Raw genomic sequence first — 27657 nt, forward strand, 5'->3', positions numbered from 1 at the left:
TTGTCGTAGAAACCACAGGGGATGCAAAGAACAGTTACTCATAGATTCAGTCATTCTACGGCAAGCACACAGACAACACAGAAACATACACATGGCATATATAGACTACAGAAAAGCATTCGACAGTGTTCCACACAGTTGGCTGCTACATATCCTACACATGTACAAAATACATCCATCACTCATTGCATTCTTTCAAAACACTATGCAGCACTGGAGAACAACACTACATCTCAGGGTTAGTAACACTTCCATACAAACAAACCAAATTTTTATTAGGCGAGGAATTTTTCAAGGAGATTCCTTGAGTCCTCTCTGGTTCTGCCTAGCCCTGAATCCATTATCCAACTTGTTAAACAACAGGCAATATGGTTACAATATCAGACACAAAAAAACAACACAGTTTACACTGTCACATCTCATGTACATGGATGACATAAAACTTTATGCATCCACACAAAAACAACTTCATCAACTCCTACAAATCACACATTCATACACCAAGGACATACAAATGAAATTTGGCCTAGATAAATGCAAAACACTTCACATAGAAAAAGGAATCCTGAAGAAAGAAGATTTTGCACTTGGAAATGGAGACATTATTGAATCCATGGAAGAGGGTGAGCTCTACAAGTATTTAGGATTCCAACAGGCCAAACTAACAGAACATGCACAAATAAAGCAAAGATTGATTAAAGAATACCAAAGTAGGTTAAATGCTATTCTCAGAACACAGTTAAATGCAAAACACACAGTTAAAGCAATAAACACATATGTCATCCCAGTACTCACATATTCTTTTGGAGTTATACATTGGACTCACACAGATCTCGAGCAACTCCAAAGGAAAACAAGAACTACACTTACTAAGCATAAACAACATCATCCTAAATCTGCCACAGAAAGATTAACCCTTCCACGTAAAGATGGCGGACGTGGCCTGATTGACATAGTTAACCTTCACTACAAACAAATACAGTCACTGCGAGAGTTTTTCTACAAAAAACAAGAAACATCACAATTACATAAAGCAGTAACTCTAGCAGACTCAAATAACACACCATTAAACTTACACTCACATCATATGGACACAACGCAACATATAAAAAGCATAGACACCATTAAGCAATCGTGGGCTCGAAAGGCACTCCATGGCAGGCATCCTTACGATCTGGCCCAGGATTTTGTTGACAAAACTGCGTCAAACAGCTGGTTAGCTCGGGGATGCCTCTTTGGGGAGACGGAAGGATTCATGATTGCCATACAGGATCAGGTCATACATACTAAAAACTACAGAAAACACATACTCAAAGATACAACACTCACAAATGACACATGCAGAAAATGTCACATCATGTCAGAAACTATACAACACATCACCTCTGGTTGCAAGCTCTTGGCACAGACAGATTATTTACACAGACATAACCAAGTAGCAAATATAATACACCAAGAGCTTGCAAAGAAACACAAATTAGTAGACATCCACGAACCATACTACAAATACATTCCACAGACAGTATTGGAAAACAACACGCACAAAATGTACTACGACAGAGCCATAATCACAGATAAAACAATTTACCACAACAGACCAGACATCACACTCATTGACAAACACAATAAAATCACATACATTATAGACATATCCATTCCAAACACTCACAATATACAAAACGCATGCACTGAAAAAATTAGCAAGTACACAGAACTCGCCCAGGAAATAAGGCATCTGTGGAGGATGGATAGGGTGCTTATTGTACCTGTTGTTCTCTCCTCTACAGGTGTCATACCACACACACTACACAAAAGCCTGGGCACATTAGAATTGAATAGAAACACATACATCACACTACAGAAGGCCACTATATTGAATACATGTCATATTGTGAGAAAATTCCTGAATACAGACACACACACTGATACACTTCTTTAATTTCTGTTTTGGTTACTATGCCTTGACTTTGGTCCGGCATAGTACTTAGCCACCGGTGTTAACCGAGTATATCTAACTTAACCACATAATAATAATAAATCAAAATATCATTGATATTTTGTTTATGATATAGGCCTACTGTAGTTTGGAATTTTAGGTTTTCGAAATCGTAATGATGTCTGACAATCTTAATAATTTATGAAAATAATTAAAAAAAACAATAATAGTAAATAATAGAATTCTGTTTTTAATTAAAAAAAAAAATAATAATAATAATATCAAATACAAAGTTCAAATGTAAAAGAACAAAAAGCTTGTCCTTAAACTGTGTAGTGTAGGGCAAGGTTGGATATTTAATTTAATGTTTACATTTTTGTTCTTTTATGTTTGAACTTTGTATTCAAAGTTAATCAAAGAAGGCCAATTATGCTGTAATAAGTAGCCATCTATAAGTGTGAAAAGCACTCGAGGGAAACTGTTTTTAGAGTGAATGCTAATAAAGCATTTTTTTTTGTTATTATTGTTATGTAGCACATAATCAAGAACCTTTAAACTCTAGTAACACAAATTTTAATGAAAACGAACCATTTCGACTTTACAGACTTCTGCTTCAGGTTCATAACCAAGAAAATTCCAAAATAGAATGTGTAGAACAAACATATTTGAAGAACTATTTTTAAAAACATTTGGAACAAATACCAAACGTATATAAAATAATTTGAACTGTATACACTACAAAAAATCATAAAAATATAACTATCCCATATACAATAATTTTTTAAGATGTAATTAATGGTTTGGATAAATTAATATATACTAGCATTGCCCGGTTTTCATAAATGTACCTCCATGCATAGGATACGGCGTTGCCGTCTTTGTAGTTAATACATTTGCTGGTCGGGCCGGCCCTGTAAATCTCCAAGGCCTCCATGTTCCGAACACGATCAATTTGAAAGGACCACCTAACCAACCTGGTATTACAGAGGCCAGTAGCCTCCATAAATGAATCTTTAAACTCCAGCCATGTTACTGGAGTTTAAAGGTTCTTGATTGTGTTTGATTCATTCCAGTAATTCGATAAGAAGGTAGTTTAATGTTATGTAGCCATTTACAATATGTACTGGTAATATGTATACGGTATTTGGAGTCGAAATAACAAATTTGAGTATTTTATGTTAATAATTTGAAGCTTCTTATATTATAAATGCTACTCAATGAGTTTATATGTTAATAATAATTTTAGTAAGTTTCAATATTTTAATTAAATTACTGATTTAAAATCGAAGCCAAGGCCAGGTGTTTTTTTTTATTCATTACTAAAGTTTCATGAGTGACCTAAATATCCTCTTTTTTTTATTGTCATTTTTTTCAGTGTGTGTTAAGTATCTGATATAGTAGCTGCTGTAATAGTATTTCTTCTTAAATGATAAACAAAGATTTTACGATAATTATACTGTGAGTGAAATATAGGAATGTTTAATGTAACTTTTTTCATTAGCACATTTATTTATCAATTAAGAAACATTTACTAATGAATGAATTAAATTGTGTGTCTAATAAAAGCTAAAATACATCAGTAGTAAGTTTATTCTGCATTTTTCATTAGCGTCCTTGAATGGCAATTTATATAGTAGGCTAGTATCTTTAAATGACTTTAAATCAATTTCTTTAATTAACAGTAATCAGAATTATTAATACAGTTAACAATAACTTAACATTTTTCTTTCTATGTGTAGATATGTGCATAATCATTTATATGTTAATATTTAATCATTAAAATTATAGATTATGAAAAAATTGAAAAATAATTACTAAATCTAATATATAGCTATGAATTGCAATATATATATAATTGTAATGTGGAAATGATTTTAATTGTGACAAACATTTCACATATGCATACTGAAACTTCTAGCTGTGGATTTATATATAAACTCCACAGCTAGAAGTTTCAGTCTATAGTGTGACTGGTGGAGTTATCACCTGCCACATCTGATACTGACTGAAGTGACATGAACCCCACCTCAAGGCTTAGGCATCCTTCTTGTACTGTTAAGGTACACAGCTCATCAGATTATACAATATGTTCTGGTGTATAGTGTATTGGTACCCTTTTGGCAAGAGTCATTCTACCAAGACTTGATAACTTGAGGGGATATTTGTATGTATATACATGTCCGTCCATCCTCAAAATGTACCATAGGAGATCCTTTTCAGCTGGTATCAAGTCTTGGTGGAATGAGTCTCTTGCCAGAAGGCCATCTGTGCACTGTATAGCAGAATGTACTATACATTTTAGTATGCTATGAACACAAACAGTACAAGAATCAAACTCATTTGTTTCACATAATGAATGATTTTCTCACATTGATCAGTAACATTTGAAAACATCATTTTATATTTTGATACAAAAAATTTAAGTTTTTCACAATATATGCATGAATTATGCTGTTTTTGCTTCTTGGATACTTGATAACTCATAAATGTCCTGTTCTTGACTTTGTTTTTATGGAGACTTTTGGTCAGGACCACTAGAACTTCAAAATATAAAAAATTCAGCCAAATTCCCAGGGACTCATTTTCCGTAAGATTCATGTAAGATGCTTTGGAATATGAGAAATAATTTAGGTGTATCAAAGTATCATGTACAAGAGAGCAAGTTGTTGTAAAAGTCGAGGATCATCTGTATTGATAGGAGGAATTGCCAAAAACTTATTATTTTTCAAGATATAAGTTCAAGTAGAATGTAGAATAGTCAAATGTGATAGTCACGCGAGTGTACAATAGTACACGAGAGGCAGTACATTAAAAAATAACAACAATTATTTATTTTTGTCTCGTGTGATTAGCAATATACAGGATTCTTTCGGATTTCAACTCTTAATGTTATACAATATCCCAAACTGGGGCGAGGAATCGAGCGAATACAGAACAAAAGAACGTGCTCTCGACAATTAAGAAAAAACGGACTTGTAATCTTACGACTAACTTACACTAAATTACAAACTAAAATGGAAAGGAAGAATAGCAAGAAGTTTTAGTATGATAGACAAGGTTATAAGGAATACCCGGGTTTTCTGTTTGGTATTGACATTCTTCTGGTAGGGAACCACTCTAAATCGTTTCTCGCTGATCTTTTTCAGATCTATTCAAAGATTCTCCTTTGTACAAGGGATGCTCTCTCTCTCTCTCTCTCTCTCTCTCTCTCTCTCTCTCTTTACGTTAGTGGGTTCCTTTCACTTTCTGTAGGCCACCTTTGTCTTCCTTTGTCTTTCCAAACGATGAGCAGGAGCGTAATTTTCACGCGTCAACCTTTGCTGAGAGTCCGACCCAAGAATGAACCTTTTTATCGTTCTAGTAGTCTCAGGGACTTGTGAGGTTATTGTATAAGTTCAAATATCAATTAAAAAGTGAATGGACAAGAACTAAAGGGAAGGCATGCCTTTAAAATAGTTCAGAGAAAAATTATGATGATAGATGAATATGTCAGCAGTGTGCAAAGAATTTTTCAACTTTTTATAAACTTTTGGTAAGTTTAGATGAACAAAATGCTTTTTGACAAGTTTATAATTAAAAATTAAAACTGGCAGATAATCCTCATGACCTTGCTTAGCTTGCACCTTCTTTCAAATTGCATCTGTCAATTTGAAAGCAGGTGCAAGCTAAGCAAGGTGATGAGGATTATCTGCACATATATATGCCTATGTTTGACTGTATGAAAAACATTCTCAAAAATTCAAAAATCATCAAGATTAGTAGTTTTTTCCATCTATACTGTTATCATCTATACATCTACATCTGTTATATTTGATTTTATTTACCAACAAATTTATAGATATAATACATGAATGTGTTTACTTTAACTGGAATTTCATATTCATATTACATAAACTCTCATTGTCCAAAATATTATTTGTAAGAATCATTTGTTTCAGGTAATTCTTACGAGGGGAATAATAGAAAGAAATTATTAATAATGCTTTATTAATTATAAGAATTATGAAGTTTAAATTTAATATAATTATAAATTTTCATATTTTTAACTTATGGATATGTTTTAAATAGTTTATTAAGTATTTATTTTTATTGTATCTTTTTCCAGCTATCACAAGAGAAAATTTTTATTTTGTAGTGAATGTTTAAACATACGAATTGTTCATGTTTACCTTACCATTTAGTAATTTTGCAATGACAAAGGTGTGTGCTGCTTTATCTTGCAATAATACGACTAATGATACAAAACTTACATGGCACAATTTACCAAAAGAGGAATGGCTCCGTGAATTATGGGTCGATCTCTTGGGCATAAAAGACAACAAAAGTTGCGAAAACAAAGTGTGTTCTTCGCATTTTAAACAAAAAGACTTTACTAATGGCAGAAAGACTTTACTAAAAGGAGGTTCTGTTCCCGAACTGCATCTCGCTAAACCAATGAATATGGATGACACCGAAAGCGAAAGTGACGTGATTCTGTTAAGCAGCAGTGATGACGACAGGAAGGTAAATCGAAAATCATTAAAACGATTACACGAAAGAAGAAAAAAACTGTACGATGACTCATCAGACTCTGAGGTAAGTTAGGATTATGCATTAATTCTGTAACACAGTAAGAAAACTATATTGGATATAGCATGTTTTATTTCTACATTAAACTATATGAGATATACACAAAAACATGAATATGAATGTATAAAATTGACTTTATAGAAATAACTAATATTGCAAATTTGTGTATTATTTAAAACAGTGGCTGTGTGTGTCAGTGAGCTGACTAAGCCCTCTAAAAAATATAACAGTTCCTAGTTTAATCAACAGTACTCAGCATGTGCACTGTATACAGGGTGATTATAATTAAAGTTCTGATATCACAGTAATTTGAAATAAGAAGCATAAATACACGTAACCCAATAGTTATTTCAAATACTGAATGAACAGCTGAATTTTTTGTCAGGCTGTATAGCTAAATTAAATTTAATGAATTAATTTATAATTGTTATATTTTACAAGAGATATGCCTGTTTCCTGCCAAATAGCTTAGTAATTATTATTCGTATAGCCTGATAAGGAATCTGTCTGTTCATTTGATATTTGAATTGTAATAATTTTTATTTTTTTTTAAATTAAGATAATCTCTTAAAAAGTTTTATCTAAGCCATTAATGATGAGCATGTATAGCTGCAGTTTTTTTAATATTTATTTATCTTGATTCCAAGGAGACCATTTCAACATTGTTTATTATCTATACAATTATTATAAAGTTACTACATGGCATTTTTAAAATGTAGCAAAATTTAATCTTTACAATGAAAATTGAAAAGAAAGAAATAGTTTTAAGAAGTGAAAACAATTTATTTTTGTATTTTAAAAATTATCAGTTTAATTTTTTTGTCGTAGGATGAAGTAGATTCAAATTTAAAGAAAAGATGTAGGAAAGCGGCAAGAATGGCTGTTGCAAAAATATCAAAGACCGTTCAGAAATATCAGCTTGCTGAACCGAATTCTTATAAGGAAAAGAAAGATAATTCAATAGTTTTTACACAGTTTGATACAGCAAATGTAACCAAAAAGAAGGAGCCTTTAATTATTATCAAACCGGAAAATAATATTGATCTGATGATGGAGTGTTATGAAGAGTTATTAACTCAAACCCAAGTAGATGCTTATCGCAGAGCGAGACAAGAATACGATAGCGTCCTTAAGAGATTATATAATTTAAAAGTAACAAATGCCAAAATAACATATTGCACAGATCTTAGTCTTCTTCCTCCTGAAGATGCTAATATGAAATCAAATTTTCTCTCTGAAGATTTCAATATATCTGATAAAAGTATTCATGATACTTTAGTTCAAAAGACTGTTTCTCCACCTGTAAATAATTCAGTAGCTGTTCCCAAACTACCTGTTGTAACAGAAGCAGTTTTATTAACTTCTCTGACTACTCCAATTACACAAATGACCACTTTGCCATCAAAAACGGTCACCAGTAACTCTGCATTGACTTCAGGAAAGCGTATTGAAAATAATAACTTGATACCTGCTGGATCGACTCCCACATCTACAAATGTTACATCTGTGTTGCCTGTATTTTCTCAATCAAAAATGAATACTGTAAATCATATGCCTGTGATGATAGGTCAGCCACAAACACCTATCCAGTTGCTTCAAACAACTTCTCAGCCACCAACAATTTTCCTTGCTAATGCTCCTAGTGTAAGTATCTTTCTTTATATTTAAGGGAATGATTTGTTTCATAAAAGTTATCTGAAACCATATGTGAAATTCTTTATAGTTTATAATAATTTTTATTAATAATCAGTTTTATATATGATGTGGTTCCAAATTAAATTAAAACAGTTTATAAATGAAATCTTACAGTGTGTTCCTCTCAAACGTCCCTAGTTTCATGGATTAATTTTGCAAAAAGAAATATGACTCCAGTACTGTAGACTATGGTAATAGAAAGTGCAGCTACATTACATTAAATCAGTGCATTTCCATGTATTCTCCTGATGTGGCATGCAGCATGCAATCTAATGTAGCCATCATGTTAGGAGTCATGCTGTTAATGGCATTCATGATTCTCGTATACTAGGCTTTCATGTCTGGAACATGATCCTTGGCATATTCACAAAGAAAAAAGTTTAAAGAGATAATGTCAGGTGATTGGGATGGATCGAGAAATGAGGCCCGTGTTCTAGACCTTGTGGCAATGGAGATCTATATCACTGCAGTATCAGCAGCAGCAACTTTTTCAAATGTGTGCATAAGAAATTTAGAGTAGTGACCAACATTCTCTAATATATTTTTGTCATATAACTGAACAAATGGATTTTATTGAACAGTTTAAAACTAGAGACATTTGAGGAGAACATCCCTAGTTGTAAAAGTTTTATTTTAAATTTTCATGTTCAAAAGGTGAGATAATATATTTAAATATTATTTCACTTTTATAAACTTTCATAAATGTTTTTAGATGAATAAATGAAGCTTCTTTTGATAAAATTTCTGTTGCTTATCACTAAATTTAAAATTAATATTATCATTTTTTGTTTATAGACCACAACGACGACTAAATCGTCTATACCACCTCTACTGTTATCTGGAAAATTAATAAATTCTAATTCATGCAAGATCGTTGTCGATTCAAAAACTGGTACAGTGCTTGGAACAATGACCGTTGATCCTCTTTCTGGAAATTCAGTTTGTAGAGTTCCAGGTAATGTATTAATGAAAATTTTATTAACAAATTTAACAATTACCAAAAAAATCTACAATTTAATATTACAGTAGAGAGTCGTTTATCCGAAAGCCGGTTAACCGAAAGCTTTCCAGTCGGACTGTGTCGTGCTGAATCGAATGTTTTTGATACTAGATTAACTTCTAAAGTATAATTTTTTTTGTTTTTATATTTTTCAATATATTTATTTTGTTTGTACAAAATAAAGAAATAATTTTTAACGATACGATAGCCTCGATTATTATTGTAAAAATTTTCGTTAGGCTTAAAATCGACGAAAATTCAACACGAAGCGACACGCAATGGAGAAAAATTTCAACATTGGATAGGTTAATATATTTTTCCGTACATAATCGGTTATCTGAAAAAATCACTTATCAGAACAACCCCAGTCCCCAATTGATTCGGATAACGACGCTCTACTGTATATTGTCAATTTCTGGGGTTGTTTAGGTAATTTGGGTATGATTCAAAATATTTCAAGAAGATTTTAACTAAGTTTTTCTTTTGCCAAGAAAGGAGGTATCACTAATATATTTAGGAGTTTTACAGGGGGGGGTGCAAAAGTAGGTATACAGTTGAAAATCTGAGAAATACAAATGTTTGGTGTTCATTATTATTATTTTTATTATCTTTTATTAGTTTGTATTCCTTATTTGTATTATAGAATTGTATTCCTTATAGTATTTCCTTATTTGTATTCTAGAATTGCCTGATTGAATTGCTTTTGTTTGAGTTGTCTTGAATATTAATGGATTTCTGTAGTCAGAGTTAGTTTTAATATTTGTTGTACATTTATTTATTACATAGTGAAGAGTTTAAGCACAGTGAAGATAGTAATTGTGAAAAAATGTAGCAGATATATCTCTGGGTGAGTTGATATGCAGGTACAGTTGATATGATATATGGGTTTCATCACAAAAAATTGTAGTAATGTGTGGAATATAAAGTAAAAAAAGTAAAGTATAATGTGTTTAGATTTATATTAGGAGCGGAACTATGTGTGACTTAAGTTGGTTTTAGTAGTGTCTTCTTTCCAAGTTTGTTGTATCATTTTAATTGCTGTTGTATTCCAATTTATTTGAGTTTTGATGCCACTTGGCATACTTTCTTGTCATTTAGTTAAGATTTGAAGAAGAGTATTTATTTTTATTATCTCTTTGGAATTCATAATATATCATTGTAAATAATAATAAAATAACTTAAATTATTTGTCATTAATATAGATCCAAAATTAATATTTGATCTTCAATTGTATTTTATTCATTAGAAGTTTTTTCTATTTTTTTATTCTTTCACTGATAAATTGTGTTAATGATTTCTCTTTTTTCTTAAAATATTTATTAGAATTTAAATATTTCTGGAATCTAAATTTAGAATATTTAAATAAACTTGTATTCACATTAGTTAGATTAGATGACAGTATTCATAAAATATAATTGTTACTATATAATAAAAATTTAAAATAATTTTACATAAATTAATTAAAATTATTTTTATTTAATATTTTTTTAGAATCGGCAGTTTCTGGCAAAACAATTCAAGTTTTGAAAGTATCCAATGTTGCTACTCAACCAGTAATTCCTGTTCCTGCAGTTCCTGTAAGTTGTCTTGATTATTTTATAAATTATTATTCCATCAGGTCATTATGAGGATAGAAATTTTCTGTTTACTAATAATGGCAAATTATAATAAAATTTGAAAATATATTTATAAGAAATAAAATGATGCAGAAATAAAATATTCCATTTATAATACAGGGTCTTCCAAAATGAATTTACCATTTTAAATGACTGTAATTATATTAATTATTACCTGAGAAGTATGTTACACCAATCAATAGAGTAACCATAAAGTTTCATCTATTGATTGGTTACCTTGTTTGAGTCATATCCCCCACCTGTACTCCTTTAAACTATGTTTGTTCTACTCAAAGTATATAAGAAAATACTGAGCAATTCACAACTTCTGATTCACCAGGATATTGATGACCTCAACATAAATAGACTTAGATCGAGACATCCCCTCTCTTAAGAGCTAAGTCCCTGAATTCCAGCAATTTCAACCTTATTGAATCCTGGGAAAAGCTATGGGCTGATGTCTCTCCAATGGAAAGTCAACAATTCCTCTGTATTACAAAGCTGGCTTTGAATTACCCTAATATTCTTTGAGTGTGTTGAATAGGATTTGGACAAAACATGGGATATGCAGAGACAATCTTTTTAAATGGAGAAAGGTTGCATCCCCACAGTGTGATTGTAGTGCAGAAAGACAGCCTATATGACATATTTTGGAAGATTGTCCAATGAAATCCTATCTGGGAGAACTGATTTCCTGGTTGTGACTGAAAGTGCTTTAAACTATGTTTTTGATTTGGATTTATATTTGTGATTTGTGTTCTTTTTGCTTTATATCCTGTCTACTAACTAGATGTGTAGTCATACGCTAAATAAATAAATACTGGAGATTTGGAATCATTAATTAGTTTTAATAGTAACATTAAAATTCATCAATATTATTATATAAATAATAATAACCATTATGGAATTTATTAAAACTGTAATGCAAATGTAAGAATGAGATAAACAGTAATCAGATTAATATAAACAGATTAAGCAGAAATAGCAAATATATTATTCAAGTATTAAGCATTATTATTAATAAGAATTAGCAGTAACCATATAAACGTGTAATCTCTAAAATGTTAATTGTTATTAAATAAAGAATAATTATATTAATGTTGGATATCAAATATAGAACTATTGTATATGGAATAAAATAATGTGAAAGAAAAGCCTACATTTATAGGTTGTTAATGAAGCGTGAAACCTGTAATTAAGTATCAGAATATTGTAAATGAATAGAATATTATTCATGAAAAAGCTGATTTTAGTTTCTTAATGTTGTTTAATAATAATTTGAAAGATTTATTTACAGAATTTGAATTTTTTTTTTACATTTTCTTTAAATTAAAGGTTTCAAATGTATAATATATTGGGTTGTTCGGAAAGTAATTTCATTTTTTTATTACTAGAGGAATTAGATGTCATTTTTACCAGCCAATTTTATTTTAAATCACATTTTCATTATATACTTTGACAGCAGACATTTTAAGGCTTATTTGTAAAAAATTTTGTTTGATTCTGTGTAATTGTTTATTTTCGGTGACCCATCAAATATGGAAAATCGAAAGCATCATTTTTGGCATATTTTGCTTTGTTATAACTAAAAAATCAAAATGCTGTTCAAACAAGAAAAAAATTGTGGTACATGTTTGGAGAAGATGTGTTGAGAGAAAGACAGTGCCAAAACTGTTTTACAAAATTGCGTTCTGGCAATTTTAATATCGAAGATACACCACATTCTGGATGGCCATTTGAAGCCAATGAAAACAAAATAAAGGTACTGATTGAAGCAATCTGCCGTATAACAACACGTGAAATCACTAATAGATTAAATTTGTTAAATTGAACCGTTTATTATTACTTAAAACGAATTGGTTTTGTTTCAAAGCTCGATATATGGGTTCCACATATTAACGAGAGATGCTCACTATAGTTGGATTTTAAATAAATTTTTTTTTTGAGCTTTTACCAGACAATTTAACAATTGATTCGAAAGTGTACTGCCATCAAGTAAACAAATTGAGTAATATCATCAAACAGAAAAGGCCAGAGTTGATCAACAAACAAAGTGTAGCATTTTACCATGATAATGCCAAATTTGACACAAGTTTGGTAACTCGTCAGAAACTGTTATAGCTTAGATGGGGTGTGTTATCACACCAACCATATTCGCCAGATCGGGCACACTCAGATTATTACTTGTTCCGGTCTATACAAATTTTTTTTTAACTGTAAGACATTTACTTGAAATGACAATGTCAAAAATCACTTGGATCAGTTTTTTGTAAATAACGATCAAAATTTTTATGAACGGGAAATCATGCTACTACCAGAAACAATGACAACAGGTATTTGACCAAAATAGTCAATATATAATTCAATAAAATATTTATTTATTATAAGAATATTGCGCTCATTTTTCTATGGGAAAAACAAACTTACTTTCCGAACAACCCAATAAATTTAACTATAAGATTTGATGAAATATTTTAAAATATTTTATTATATATATAATATGTAAAGACATAAAGAAATATATAAAGAATTGATTTTAATGAATAGTTGTATAATAAAAATACATTAGTATTTTAATCTGTATATTATGTTAGAAAAAATATTTATTTATTTCTACTACTATGTTAATTTTAATGAAATATATATTTGGTAAAAACAATAATATAAATTTCGATTATCTAAAGATCTAAAATCAGAGAATAGATATGACTGAGTGAATCATTTAACATCTGCAGACTATCACCTGCAATGATTCTTATATTACAATGCATTGTTCAGTTTATTGCTACGATTAAAATATTTTATTTTTAAAAATAATATATAATTACATATATATTAATTAGTAGTTAGTTATTTAAATATATAGCAAGTAAAGTTCATTAGTGAATATATAAATATACACACGTGTAATTATATTCAATAAAGCTTGTTTTTTTATTTTACTCATTAAAATAATAATTAATAATTAGACTATGTTGTGCATAAAATTACTGTTACTCTTTCTGTCATAAATCAAAACAGGTGTGTTAGAAAGCTCAACTTAAAAATCAGTGACGATGATGTAATTTCAACAAAATGTTCCCAGTCTCATCACATCAACTAGTGATAAGTTCAACAGACTTACAACACACTCATCACAAACGAAAGCTGTCGAACTATGTCAAAGATACTGTGGAAGAATTTTACTTTGCTAACAATGATAATGCAAACTGATTAAAAACAATAATAATTATATAACTAACATACCTGTAAAATTGAAAAATGGTAAATTGTTTAAAATTTTACAGGTAGAATAATTTTGGAAATAATTTAATAAATTAAATTATGTTGATTCATTTTTACTTGTTTAAAGTTTGCGACAGAGTGTTATTGTCCAAGTTATTTAAAAAAAAATCAAATATTTTCTAATGATACAACAGCAGAAATTGTGAATTTTGTAAGCTTAATGTGTTTTACTTGATCTCAATCTTCATTCTAATTATAATCTTGTCTCAACAAATAGTTCTTTGAAACTGCTAGATGTCTTGATGTCCGTCCTACTAAGCTAATCAGCAGTGACTTGCAGTTGAGCTTTGGAACATACCCAAGTTTTAGCTTGCACTTTTTGGAAAGAGCATGCATTGACAGGTCTAACTATGTAATAAATTGACTTCTTATGTTAAAATGCAGTGTGTGTATGTGTGCAGTCTGATTATTTGACTGGCACACTGTACACATGTAAAATAAATTTTACACTTTGAAAAATTGATGCATTTCCTTAATAAAGAAATAAAATTTAAATTTTATTATTTTTTTAAAAAAGGTAAAATTAGTCACGTCACTACCTCAACAACAAACTAACGCTTCAGTTGCGAATGAAAATTCAGAGAATATTGGAGAACTGACTGCAGACGATACTTTAATATCATTTAAAGATATTCCTGAAGTTAAAGGTGGAAGTAAAGATTTCAGTATGCACACTATTTTATCATTAAGGCCAAAAACAATAAATGTATCTGATGATCTTTTAAACATCGAAAAACAAATAGTAGGTAAGTTAATACTTTCTTATTGATTGCTACTTAATTTTCCTTGTGTTTGTAAAGGGAATACATAAGAAGACACTTATGAATTGTCTGCTTTACTGAATTTTTTCATATTTTGTAAATTTTAAAAATTTATTTGTCCTTTTTTCAATTTTTATCAAATTGAAGACAAATTGTTTCCGTAAGTACAAAAACAATAAATAAATAAGAGAATATTTCAAATATTTCAATAAAAGAAGTTAATTTTGTTTGCATTTTCTTATCAGTATCATATGAGCTTATTGCTTGCAGAACAATATTTTAATTATAGTCAAAATCCAGTTTCTTACAAAAAAAGAAAAGGAAACTTGTATGTAGATGGAAAAAGTAAAATATAGGCCAGATTGGGTGGCATTTAGAATTCCAAAAAAGTTAATAAGAGACTCACTGTGAATTGTTCCTTATAGTTGTTTTGAACTTTCCAGTCAGTCTCGCTGAAAGACAGAGACAAAAGTAATTACTTTTCAAGTCTGTAGTTGGTGTTACTTTTTTTCTGTTTGATCTTTTCGTCAGGTTTCTCTATGGAGTTGTTTTCCTTTTCAATCTGTTTTTGTTTTTTCTTCTTTCTTTTAGTTTTAGTTCCTTTGTTTATTCTTTTACTGCAAATTTCCTTTCAGTCTAGTACTAATGCATACCATAACCAACAGGAGAGTGAAAAACTCTAATGGTTCTGTAACAATATACATATCAGCAGACTCAACAGTTTTGGAGCTGTTCAGTATTTTTCTGCTGAACACCTTCTACAGAAGTGCTATTTTAGAATATGTTTGGTGTTTTGATGTCACACTTAGTAGTGTCTTTCATTTATGCTACCTATTGCTAGCTGCAACTGACCAATGATGGCTGCTTCCTGTTCCAATGTGTATGTCACTCATTGTTCAGCTGATGTAATTACGTAGCAGATACCAATTGAAACACCTTTGCTCATTTATAACTGTTTATGCTGCTGAACACAGCCACTGTAAGGATAAATCTTCCCCAGAGTGTAATCTATTTTTCTCTACTCTTACCTGATCTAGTCTGCAGCTCAGAAAGAAGTAAAATTCTAGAATATAGAATAAAGAAACAAGACTAACAAAGAATTGGTGATAAAATATTGGTCAAAAATATCAAGTTATATACAGGCATATCTACTTAGTATACAGTGGAACCTTGCTTAACAAGCACCTCGCACAACGAGTATTTCATATAAAGAGCAAAACAAATTGTAAAAATTTGCCTCGCTTAACGAGCGATGTTTCACATACCAAGTGATGAGGAGAGGGGAAGTCTTGAATTGTGCGCATGCGGCATGCTCCATCAGTCTGTGTTTAGCACTCGTTCCGCTAGCATCTTTGTGTCGCTTTTTCCGTATTTTTCCAAACTTGCGTTCACACACATTACTTATAAACATCAACAACCATAGCCCGTTATATAATAAACACGCCAAACGATATGCCAAATTCTTGAGTTATTAAATTTAATACCGATTCCAAATTAAATTTTAGAAATGTCTGAATTAAAAATTAACTATTTATAATTATTAAATTTAATACGAGATGGAAACTTAACTGCCTACCTCTAGTCAAATTAATTAATTTCTAATACTTAATTATAGCCTTTACGTAACCCAAGAATTTGGCATATTGTTTGGAGTGTTTATCAAACATATTATCTATGATTTTCTTTTTGTTTCTGCAAATCGAATTCTTGTGCAGGATGGTTCATTCTGTGCTAGAAGAAAAGATGATGATGATTCACACTCCTTAACAGTGTATATTGTACAATTTTTTTTGAATAAACGTTATACATAAAACATTTGAGCATTTTTTCGGCATGGAACACATTATCGTATTTTACATTCATTTCTATGGGAAAAATTGTTTCGCTTAACGAGTGTTTCGCATTACGAGTAAGACTCTGGAACGAATTATGCTCGTTAAGCGAGGATCCACTGTATTAGTTTATTGATTTCATCATCATTACTTAAAAATTTTCAATTTTTTTCAATGTTTTAGAGGTTTATTGCATGCAATTCTGTTCATTTTTAACAAATCTGAAGACTTTATTCTTAATTTTAGTACCATACTTGTATTACAAATATAATTTTGTTGTTTGAACTTTAGGCAATCAATATTAAAAGATACTAAAAGATTATTTTTTATTTTTCCTATGGTATATCATACTTTAACTACATTTTAAATGGAAATTTTATTAATCCAATAAATTAATTTTACTGTACGTAGTATGTTATCAAAATAAAATTTAAGTAAATTTACTTCATAAAAATGATTTTTTTCAGCAAATAAATTATTTGAAAATGGATTCCTTGATACACCTATACATTGGTTACTGAAAATGAGGATATTTCCTTCACAACCACTATGTCGAATTTGTGCCATGGGTTTCATGCAGTTAACACCTGATGCAACTGCTCTTGATGGATATAAATGGCTGTGTCGTAATCCTAGGTAAGTTGCAAAAGAAAGAAATAATTTGACATTAAATACATGTATAATTACAAATAGAATGTAATAAACTCTTTTTATTAATTAATTTTTTTACAACTTTTTTTGTTATTGTATCAAGAAATGTAAAATATAGGTATAACTCCTTTAATAATTGATTTGAATATAATAAACATTTATAAATTGGAAGGTTTATATTCAAAGTCTACATAATATATTAATGTATAAAAGCTGTTGTCTGTGTGTGTGAATTCCTTATAACTCTCGGAATTTTTGTCCAGTCTAGATGAAATTTTGGTTATATTTGTTTTATGTTCTGATAGAAAGTATAGGCTACTTATTTTGTGGAAATATTAGGTATAGAATAAACATTTTATTGATTTTGGATCTGTGATTGCGCTTACGTTTCAGTGACATCGGTGACCTCATTTAGTTCTTGCTTGATGACAAAATTTCCCTTAAGTTGCATTTTAAAATATTTTAGCAAATGGTGAATTTTAAACTTACTTCATTAAATTTAAAATTTAAATTTAAAAAACAAAGATAGCTGCATAGTGTCACCTCTCTAACAGATTTAAAAATAATTCTTTCCATAGTGACCTAGTGATGTTCTATTATCCAATTGGAAGTAACAATCTAACAAACCCATTAATTAGAAAGTGTTATCACTCATCTAACTAACATATATACAATTCTTCTTTGTTTATCAATGTGAAATTAAAGACTTGCTATTTTGTGTTTAGGGAAAAGCATAAGAGTAAAATTGGTTGGGTAAATTCTAGATCTAAAAGAATGAGAACAACTGAGACCCTGAAACCATGAAGTCTGACTTGAGCAACATCGAGTAAGAATGGCTTTGTCAAGGGTTACAAAAGTATTAGCAACTTTTTTGAATTTCTTGAAATCTTACTCTTCTTAATTCTTCAATCTCTACTTTCTCATAAAAGGTATTCCGACATGCTTGGTGGGGAAATTTCTAGTATTATATAAATATACATATTATGATATTGTGAGATAATAGACTTTATACCATAGTGTTAACTTATCGTTGTTGTTTACCATTTAATGTAATATAGCTTTTGTGACCAAACTGTAGCTCTGCTAGACTGGTATTACGTGATTATTCCTGTATATATATATGTTACAGACCAAATGATTAATAGGGCATTATTCATAATGCCCGGTTATTACGAATAATGACTAAAATGGGCATGCAGTCTGATAAACGTTGATTAATTTATCAAATTGACCAGTCATTATGAATACTGCTATCACCTAGTTAGGCAAAGTGATGATAATACATTGAGGAGTGATCATCCAACATATGCTAGCCAATCAGCACTTGCATCTGAGTTGCGCGTGCGTATTGTGTTTAGTACCAAATTTTAAATTTATGTGACCAATAGTTATCTTGTGCAACATTTTAATTTGATTAAAAAACTCCACTTATTTCATTTAGAAATATTTATTTTTTGTGAATTATTTTAAAAAGAACATGTAATTTTTTTAAAACTAAGTACTATTAACTATATTAATTAAATGGTAAAATTTTACCTATGTGCACTGTCATAGCGGTGGTCATGATTGTTCGTGCTCCTGACGGACTCCTCCCGAGGGGAGCCTTCGACAGGATGCCAATTGTTTAATGTCACTAGTTATTGATACATGTGTTCAAGAACTACTGTGAATCAATTCAGGTGTTACAGGAAACTTCTGGAATTTCATTTTTGGTATAAATTATATAAAAAATTAAATGTTTTTTAGTTTATTTATTCAAGCAATTAAGATTTTGGTGACATTTGGAATTAAATAATTTTTTTTCTTTGTAGCATTTGCATCTATTAGATTTGCAACCAATGTTGCAGCATCATCAACTATAGCCTTGGCCTCCAGTAAAAGTAAAATGTCATACAAGATTAACTACTGGTTGCATAAATTTAAAATTTGGTACTAAATGCAATACGCATGCGCAACTCAGATGCGAGTGCTGATTGGCTAGAGTATGTTGGATGATCACTCTTCAACATATTATCATCACTTTGCCCAGCTAGTTGATAGCAATATTCATAATGACTAGTCAATTTGATAAATTATGTTAAAACATCTGAAATATATATATACACTATGTGAATTTTCAAAAATATTAAATTTTATAAATACAATATATACATGCTTATAACTCATGAATTATCTGTTTAAAAGACAGTTTGAAAAGGGGTGTAGGCTATATGCTGCTTTTAGATTGTAATTATGATTAATATATATGTTCTGTAGATATGGATATACACTGGGGCAGATTACGGGATGGTTTTGTTTTTGTTCTAGCAATTTTCTACGGGTAATAAGCACAGAAATATGGAATTATGCTGTATTATAGAAAATTGGTAATATACGCTTGGTGGATTTTATAAGTTAATGCCTTCAACCAATCAGATGACAACATGACAGATTTTAATGTTGATGCATTTTAGTTTTTGTTTGAACAATTAAATTAAAACAAAAAACTGTGCACTGCAGTTATTTGGAGTATTTTTTTAATATTTTAAAGGTATAATTTTTTGTGTGTTTCATCTATTTTATTTTCAACTACAATTTTATAATAGTTATCATCTGTTCCTTGATTAGCTTAATAAAGGTTGTTTTTTCTTTTGTTTTTGTTCAAACATTGCTGTTATTTACACTGCATCATTATAAATTTTTCATGGAATGTAACTTCCATTAATGAAGTATATAATTATAAATAAATAACGACTAACCCGTTACAAAGCTATACATCCACAAAAGCCGAATTATCGGGCTAGAGTCAGCTATAATAAATAAATAAATAATATAACAATTTGGCATTAGAGCTTGGCGTTAGGCGCCATCTCTTACTAAACTTAATAATTAAAATTAAATTAAATAAATAATTTTAATAATTTGGAACTGGAGGAAAAGAAATCGGCTCAAAGCGGAACTCAAACCCGCAACTTCTGCTATCCGTGAAGACACGTTACCAGTTACGCTACCCGGACCTTCGGTCCGATCGCCTCCTCTGGAAAGCAGAAGTTGCGGGTTCGAGTCCCACTTCGGGCCGATTTCTTTTCCTCCAGTTCCAAATTATTAAAATTATTTATTTAATTTTAATTATTAAGTTTAGTAAGAGATGGCGCCTAACGCCAAGCTCTAATGCCAAATTGTCATATTAATTATTTATTTATTATATCCGACTCTAGCCCGATAATTCGGCTTTTGTGGATGTATAGAAGTATATAATTATTGTCTGAATCATTTAAAAAAATTTTGAATGTACACTTTGATAAGCACATATTAATTATAGATGAGAAAGATTACTGCAGTAATCTTATTATCAATTCTTTGCAGTTATGATTAATATCAATTTTGAAAACAAGTGTAACTTCAGTTTATTTTTGTATTTATTTCATATGTAGGTGTAAGTTAGCCAACCTGGTGGAGATTGGGGATGTAAAATCCCACTTTTCTGACACCAGTGTAAGTTTTCCAACTTTGGAGGGAGATAGGTCAGGAAGGCTATGGTTGTCCATGTGTGGGTGGTGGTGGCAGAGACAGAGATGACAAGTGTTTTACAAAGAAAATAGTTTATTGGATCAGAAGGTTACTTACATAACAACGATAAGTTCACGATCTCGGCAATTGGTGAGGATTACATTGATGGAGTTTGGTTCCTTGTAGGGAGGTACTTGTGGTGTGCATAGATGTGATGGCAAGTGAAGATCCAAGTCCTGTCGGGATCAGTTGGAAGATGGATGGTGGTCCCAGGACAATGTTAGGAGAGTGAAGGGTGGAGAATTGTCCAAGTCCCTATTGCACAAAAAAAACTTTGGTATTCAAAACGGTACTGAGTGGATGATCTCTGTTGCACATTGACACACAGTGTCAGTGTTATCCAAAACTTTAATTGATCGAGTGTGATGTGTCCTTGATTGCTGGGGATTATATCAATCTGTGTCTTTTTATTGGCCATTCCGATTGGTCAATCTCCCTCATCCATGTTTTCCAAGTGGCCAGTCTCTCGTTACTAAGCATAATGGGAGCGTGAGGTCAAACTTGAAGCTGAATTTGACCTTTCAGTTGGAAATGGATGACAGTCCTTTTATGATTTATGACTCTGCGCCACAGTTTTAATATAAACACAGTGTGTTCGACTACAAACATTTTTTCCTTTTAAACAATTAAATTCTTCTCTAAACTTGTGATTTAGAGCTCACATAAGTTTACAATAATTTCATTGATATTAAAAATAAATATTTATCCATTAATGTACTAATGTATAAATGTTTATTTTTGTTGTTTTTTATTTGTGTATAGTAATAAGACTAGCTTTATATGCATTAAACTGTCAATTATCTAACAGAAATTATTCACTAAGAAATGCATTTTAATAATTAATAGTTTTAAATAATATTTAGTGAATATAATTCAGTGAAATTTTTTATAATCATTTATTGATAATTTTATAATATATCAAAAATTAAAATACGATTCATTGTAACTCACTGTTAAATAAAATTAATGCTAGGTTTGTTTTTCATCTGTTGTATTTTAATAGGAAATAATAATAAATTAATTTTAAATAATATAATTAAATACCAATAATAATGTAAATGTAATCAAACAATAAGATCAGATTAACTATTGGGTTAGTTCTAGTCCAGTCGGTAATTCAGTCTCGTCATTTGATAATATGAATAGTTTGGGCTTGATTGTCTATAAGTACATAAAATAAAATATAAAAAATTATATAGGAGAATATTTCTGTTTGTTTAGATGCTCAAGATTGAGTCCTGTGCGACGTCTTTTGTTCTTCGATAGATTTGGAATTCCATTAGGAAAACTGTTTGCATTGACTTATCATTGGGCAGTGCAGTCATCGATAGATTTAGTATTGAAAGAAGTCAGCATGGATATTTATCGATTGCGAACCGTGTGGAGAGCAATTCAAGAAGTTTGTGCAAGAGCTGTAGCACTAAAGGCTGATAAATTAGGAGGAGAAGATAACAAAGTAGAAGTAGGTGCTGTACGTATTGGAAGATTGATTGTTTTAGGTGCATTGGATAGAAAAACAAGAGCAACGAGACTGAAAGCTTTTCCCTCTGGTGTTGGTTGGAAGTCGGCTATTTTGGTAAAAACACTTGAACCTTGGTTACTTCAAGGTACACACATTATATCAAATATTTCTTGTCTGAAATGTTTAAATAATAAAGGTTATCGTCATAGTTTTTCAAATAAGTGTATTAATCAATCATCAGCTCAGAATGTTGATAATGTTAGTGATGTTATTAAATATTTAATGACAAAGTTGACTGACGCATTTGGTTTATATGCTGTGGATCAATTAAGACTTATAAATTTACAAGGTTATCTCGACGAATTGCAGTGGAGAGAGAGATTTGGAAAAACTCTGAATTTAAGTTTTTGGAATATTTTTGAACATATTATAGAACAAAGTGGACATAAGTGTGAGTATTTATTGTATTTAAATATATATTTAAAACATTGCTTAGATACTTAAATATTTAATTTTTAAAGATTTACAGAAGTATATTCAGGATATAACACTGACGTTTACTATTTTGAATAATATTTTGGCAATTACTATCAATCAATAATTACACAATATACCAATAGGTTGAGAGTAATTAATTTTCAATAATTATTTTGTAAGTTATGTAGTTATCAAATTTCTGTGTTACATTCTGAATAAATTAAATTATTTTGACAAATATGTAATATATTTTTGCCATTGTTGGAGAGAATTGTGTGTATTATGAAGTAAACAAAAGATGTTTCAATCCATCTGATAATAACTGAAAATTTAATTTAATGACTTCGATAATTATTAAGTTAGTTTAATTAGGAATAAAATCACAATTTGCTTCTTTTAAAAATTATTAATAAATTTTTATTTAACAATCTTCTGACTTATAATACAGTACTTAAAGTATGGTGCATCAGACAGTGTTTTTTTTAGGTCAGTTCAATTACAGAAGTAAAGAATAATTGTTTCTTTCTAAGCTCAAGTCTTCTACAGTTTATTTAAAGCCAATTATTTAATTAAGATAATAAAGAAAGAAGAAATATCAAAGATTAATATGGAGCTTTAAACATTTTGTTATGAAGTCTAGAAATATTTCAAATATACGATGTGATTTTTACTTTTCCGTCTTTATGAATTATTAAAAATTGTTCGCCTTTTAAGAAAGCTACAAGGAATATAATTAACCTAAACTGATGACTATATATATAAAAAAAGAATATTTTTTTCAGAATACCAATACAATATTTTTAGTGTAAGAATTCTTTAAGTATTTGTTTTGAATGATATAATATTTGGAATATTTACAATATCTATAACAAGATAACAACTGCAGTAAATAACACAAAAGTTCATGTATTTTAAGTAAGATAACTGAAGTTTAAAATTTAAATTATGAAGTATTCTAGTGCAATTTATATTTATCATAGTTTAATGTAGGGTCTATTACTTGGTTGGAATGTGCCAATATGCATTACTGGCAGATAACATAAAAAGTATTGACAGCTGGTATGTAGTACCAGCAGTAGCTCAGGATGAAAAATCTTACATGTTCAGATGGGAAGTCTAGTGACTGACACAATAAAAAATGAATGAAATGAACTGGGCCACTCTATTGACTGCAACAAATGCCATGGGCCAAATGAGGCCAATGTAAAAAGCTAGTGAGTTGGGTACTCCTTGTTTTGTCAGAAACCATCTTTTGATGAGTGGATAATAGTTTCTGGTAATTGTCTATCCCTGCTATGTTCTTGTATATGCAATGATGGTCATTTGAACGGGAAAAGTAAAAATGTGGTTAGCAAAAGAGTACCATTTAGCAATTGACGCCAAATGCAAAACAAGAAATAGGAAAAGAAAGTACAGATGGAGATGTACAAAACATTCAGAATAAATGTAAGTGAATGTTTATAGAATTAAAAATAAAAACACTGTCTTTAGACATCGTTACATTTTTCTTAAAACTAAATTTCAGTTTTAATCACCATACATGCATACTGGCAGTACTTTTTTTTTTAGAAAAAGAGCACTGATTATAAATAAAGTATTGTTAATTACTTTCTGCATTGATATGGATCAGGGCTTCTTAAAGGTTTTCATTTGTGACTCCCCTTTTACCCAAGTAAACTTCATGCAACCCATGGTATATAGGTAAGTTATATAAAATAGATATACAAATAAAATCACTTACTGATGATAAATCATGAAAGAAATTATTTCAAAACAGTTCTCTGATATATATACAGGGTGGGCCAACGAAAACGAAACGGCAGAGTTAACATATAACACATTATCAGCCTTAATTTTATGATCAATTTTTTTTTCCTTGCATGATTTCAGAGATGTCCCCCTCGAGAATGAAATCGACCTGTCTGAGCAGTTTGCTTAAATACAAATCCAACTATCCAAAAACTCTGCCATTTCATTTTCATTGGCCTACCCTGTATACAGGGTGGGCCAACGAAAACGAAACGGCAGGGTGTTCGCGTTCGTCCGAGCAAATCGCTCGGACAGGTCGATTTTATTCTCGAGGGGACATCTTACGCAATAAAGTTTTTGCGAATCTGAATATTAACTAAACAAACATTTTTTTTGAAATAAATGTTTGTTTAGTTAATACAAAATAAATGAGTTTTTTAAAATTTTTTGTCATCTGTTGTATTCGGAATCGCAAAAACTTTATTGCAAAAGATGTCGTTGGCCCACCCTGTATAAATAATGTGTGTGTGTATATATATATATATATATACATACGTTATTTATTAAAGATAAAAGCAAATTTTAATACTAATGAGATGAATCTGCTTGTTTATTTTTATGTAAAGATTTAAATCTTGGCCGAATATTTGATGCAGAAAATCTTATATGTTTTCAGAGTTGATTGACATTTAGATTCTATGATTATCAATGCCAAAAAGAGTGCTTTGCATAAATACTTAGTACAAAATTGTATTGTCAAATTTTCAGTTATGCTAAGGTAGTCACAATCCAAAGGAGGTTGTCCTGTGGATTGTGACCATCAATTTAAGAAGCCCAGATATAGATAAATTATGATACAATGTAACCTAAGAAATTTTAAGATTGCTATCTTTGTGTTTTCAAATAAAAAAACATAATGCACATTGTAGTATATTATTATTCATATGCAAATGTATAATTAAATAATTATAATATTACAGTTCAGTTTAGAGAGAATGCAAATGTAGGGCAACAGTTTCAACCAGACCAAACTAAAACAGATAAAATATCAAACCCCAAACCCAATAAAACTGCTACTACTAAAAGTAAGTAAAATTGTTTGTAACATAATATAGAATAATTAATATAATTTAGCTTAATTTTAATTTATATATTTTAAACCTTATAATTTTATTAATTTTAAAATTGAAGGAAAAGAATTTTTTTCCTGTGAATATAAGTGTTTTATTCATAAATTACATACTAGTTTACAGTTAAATGATTAGGAAAATTTTGCAATAGAATGTCTTAATTATTTTACTAGTACTTGTATGTCAGTAAATTTATCTATCTGTTTATATATATATAGTGTAGTGTGTTCTCCTGGAACAGTTTTAAACTGTTCTGTAAGATCCATTTGTTCAGATATGTGAATAACGTATTGGAGAGAGAATGTTGGTCAATACTAAACTTACATACGTGTATGCTTGAAAGGGCTGCTACTGTTGCATGGTGGTGATCTGGACCTCTACTGCTACATGATCTAAATCACTAGGGCTTGTGTACTGTAATGGCTCTATGATTCTTGAATGTGGGACTTTTGTGCTTTGACAATCATTGACGTACCCACAAAGAGAACAATTCAAAGAGATGATGTCAAGTGATTGAGTAGACCAAAAAATGGGACCCAGTGATCTAGACCATGTGGCAGTGGAAGTTCAGATGCTTTTAAGGTTTGTAAGAATTGACATAATTTTAATACAGTCGAACCTCTCTAAAAACAAGGTTAAATAACAATAAAACTGGGGTTGTTATAATGGGTCGAACCCATTATACAATAAGTCCCAGATACTGGAGAGTTTACATGGAATCAATTCCATGTAAACTTTCCAGTATCTTAGAAGTTATTTCTCAAATAGAAACAATTCACAATTCCTGGAATTAAAAATGAATAACTGGCTGCTCTTGACGCAGTTTATTCTGCATTTGTAACCATAGCTTGCAAAAAATGAGCCAATGCAAAATAACAAATTTTATAAAGACGACATAAAGTTCAAAACAGTGTAATACAATTTCCTGATTAATTCAGAACCAATCAGAGAGCATTATTTAAACCTGTATGATTAATATTTAAACTAATCTTTACTTTCTTAATGATCTCAGTTCTTAAATTTCAAGACTTCACTATGACAATAACACTGGTATAACAATATTAATATTCCTGGTCCCCAAAATATCATTGTAGTGAGGTTCAACTGTATTAAAGTAGTTTGATAAATATTGTTTTTGTAATTATAAATTTGGAACATTTTTTTTTAAATAAAAATTTACTTAAAGTTTTATAAATGAGAAAAGTAAATTTGAATATTTATTTCTTGTAGATGGAACAAGGGAAAAAAAGAAGAGACCAAGAAAGATTCTGAAGATGTCAAGTGACAGTGAGGATTTTAGTTCTGACAGAGAAGAAGCAACTGCAAATAATAATAAAATTATAAGAGATTCACCAGAATACAAAGATGACTCGGAGAATAATTCAGTTAAAATTTGTAAGTGCAAATTATGTAAAATTGTTTTATACATGAAGATTATTTGTTTTGAAATATCACTGGTAATTTTGAATCCTATTGTATTCAGCACTATTTTTGTTTTTAGCATATCTAAATTTTAGTGTAATTACTGAAATACTCTATAATTTAAAATGTACGTATCTTCAATTATTTTCTGACATAATTCTATCAAAATTATCATACTGTTCACAATTTAGCTTCTACAATATCTTAGGAATCTTTAATAATTGGAGTAGTTGAAAATTTGTGTTATAGAGGAGAATATCTGTTAGAATCTAATGATTTTCATTCAGCAGTTTCCTGTACATCACTTTTGTTTCTTTTAAATATAGAAATATCTTAATATCTAGAAAAATTTTTAGTTTTTGTTTTGATATTTGTTTCCTATAAATCTGGAAAACTTTTCATGTATTCTACAGTTGCTATTATATATTTATTTCAGAATAATTTTTCTCACTTGCATGATTAGTGATTATAGTAAATTTGTTACTATTTGAGAATTAAATAGGCTTACATTAACTATAAATGA

At 29.9% G+C, this 27657-nt stretch overlaps 1 protein-coding gene across 1 annotated transcript in view; it reads left to right on the forward strand.

The window, feature by feature from the left end:
* Positions 1 to 27657, forward strand: part of LOC136972598 (uncharacterized) — a 53387-nt gene that overhangs the window by 16030 nt on the left and 9700 nt on the right. The window contains exons 2-10 of the mRNA XM_067267174.1: positions 6042 to 6511; positions 7334 to 8149; positions 8996 to 9155; positions 10692 to 10777; positions 14619 to 14847; positions 17162 to 17330; positions 22116 to 22807; positions 25563 to 25667; positions 26943 to 27107. Of these exons, the coding sequence (XP_067123275.1) occupies positions 6098 to 6511; positions 7334 to 8149; positions 8996 to 9155; positions 10692 to 10777; positions 14619 to 14847; positions 17162 to 17330; positions 22116 to 22807; positions 25563 to 25667; positions 26943 to 27107 (2836 nt within the window). The 5' untranslated portion in view covers positions 6042 to 6097. The remainder of the gene's footprint in view (positions 1 to 6041; positions 6512 to 7333; positions 8150 to 8995; positions 9156 to 10691; positions 10778 to 14618; positions 14848 to 17161; positions 17331 to 22115; positions 22808 to 25562; positions 25668 to 26942; positions 27108 to 27657) is intronic.

The sequence above is a fragment of the Centruroides vittatus genome, unplaced genomic scaffold (assembly GCF_030686945.1).
Source record: "Centruroides vittatus isolate TY-2023 unplaced genomic scaffold, ASM3068694v2 contig_298, whole genome shotgun sequence".
Lineage (NCBI taxonomy): Eukaryota > Metazoa > Arthropoda > Arachnida > Scorpiones > Buthidae > Centruroides > Centruroides vittatus.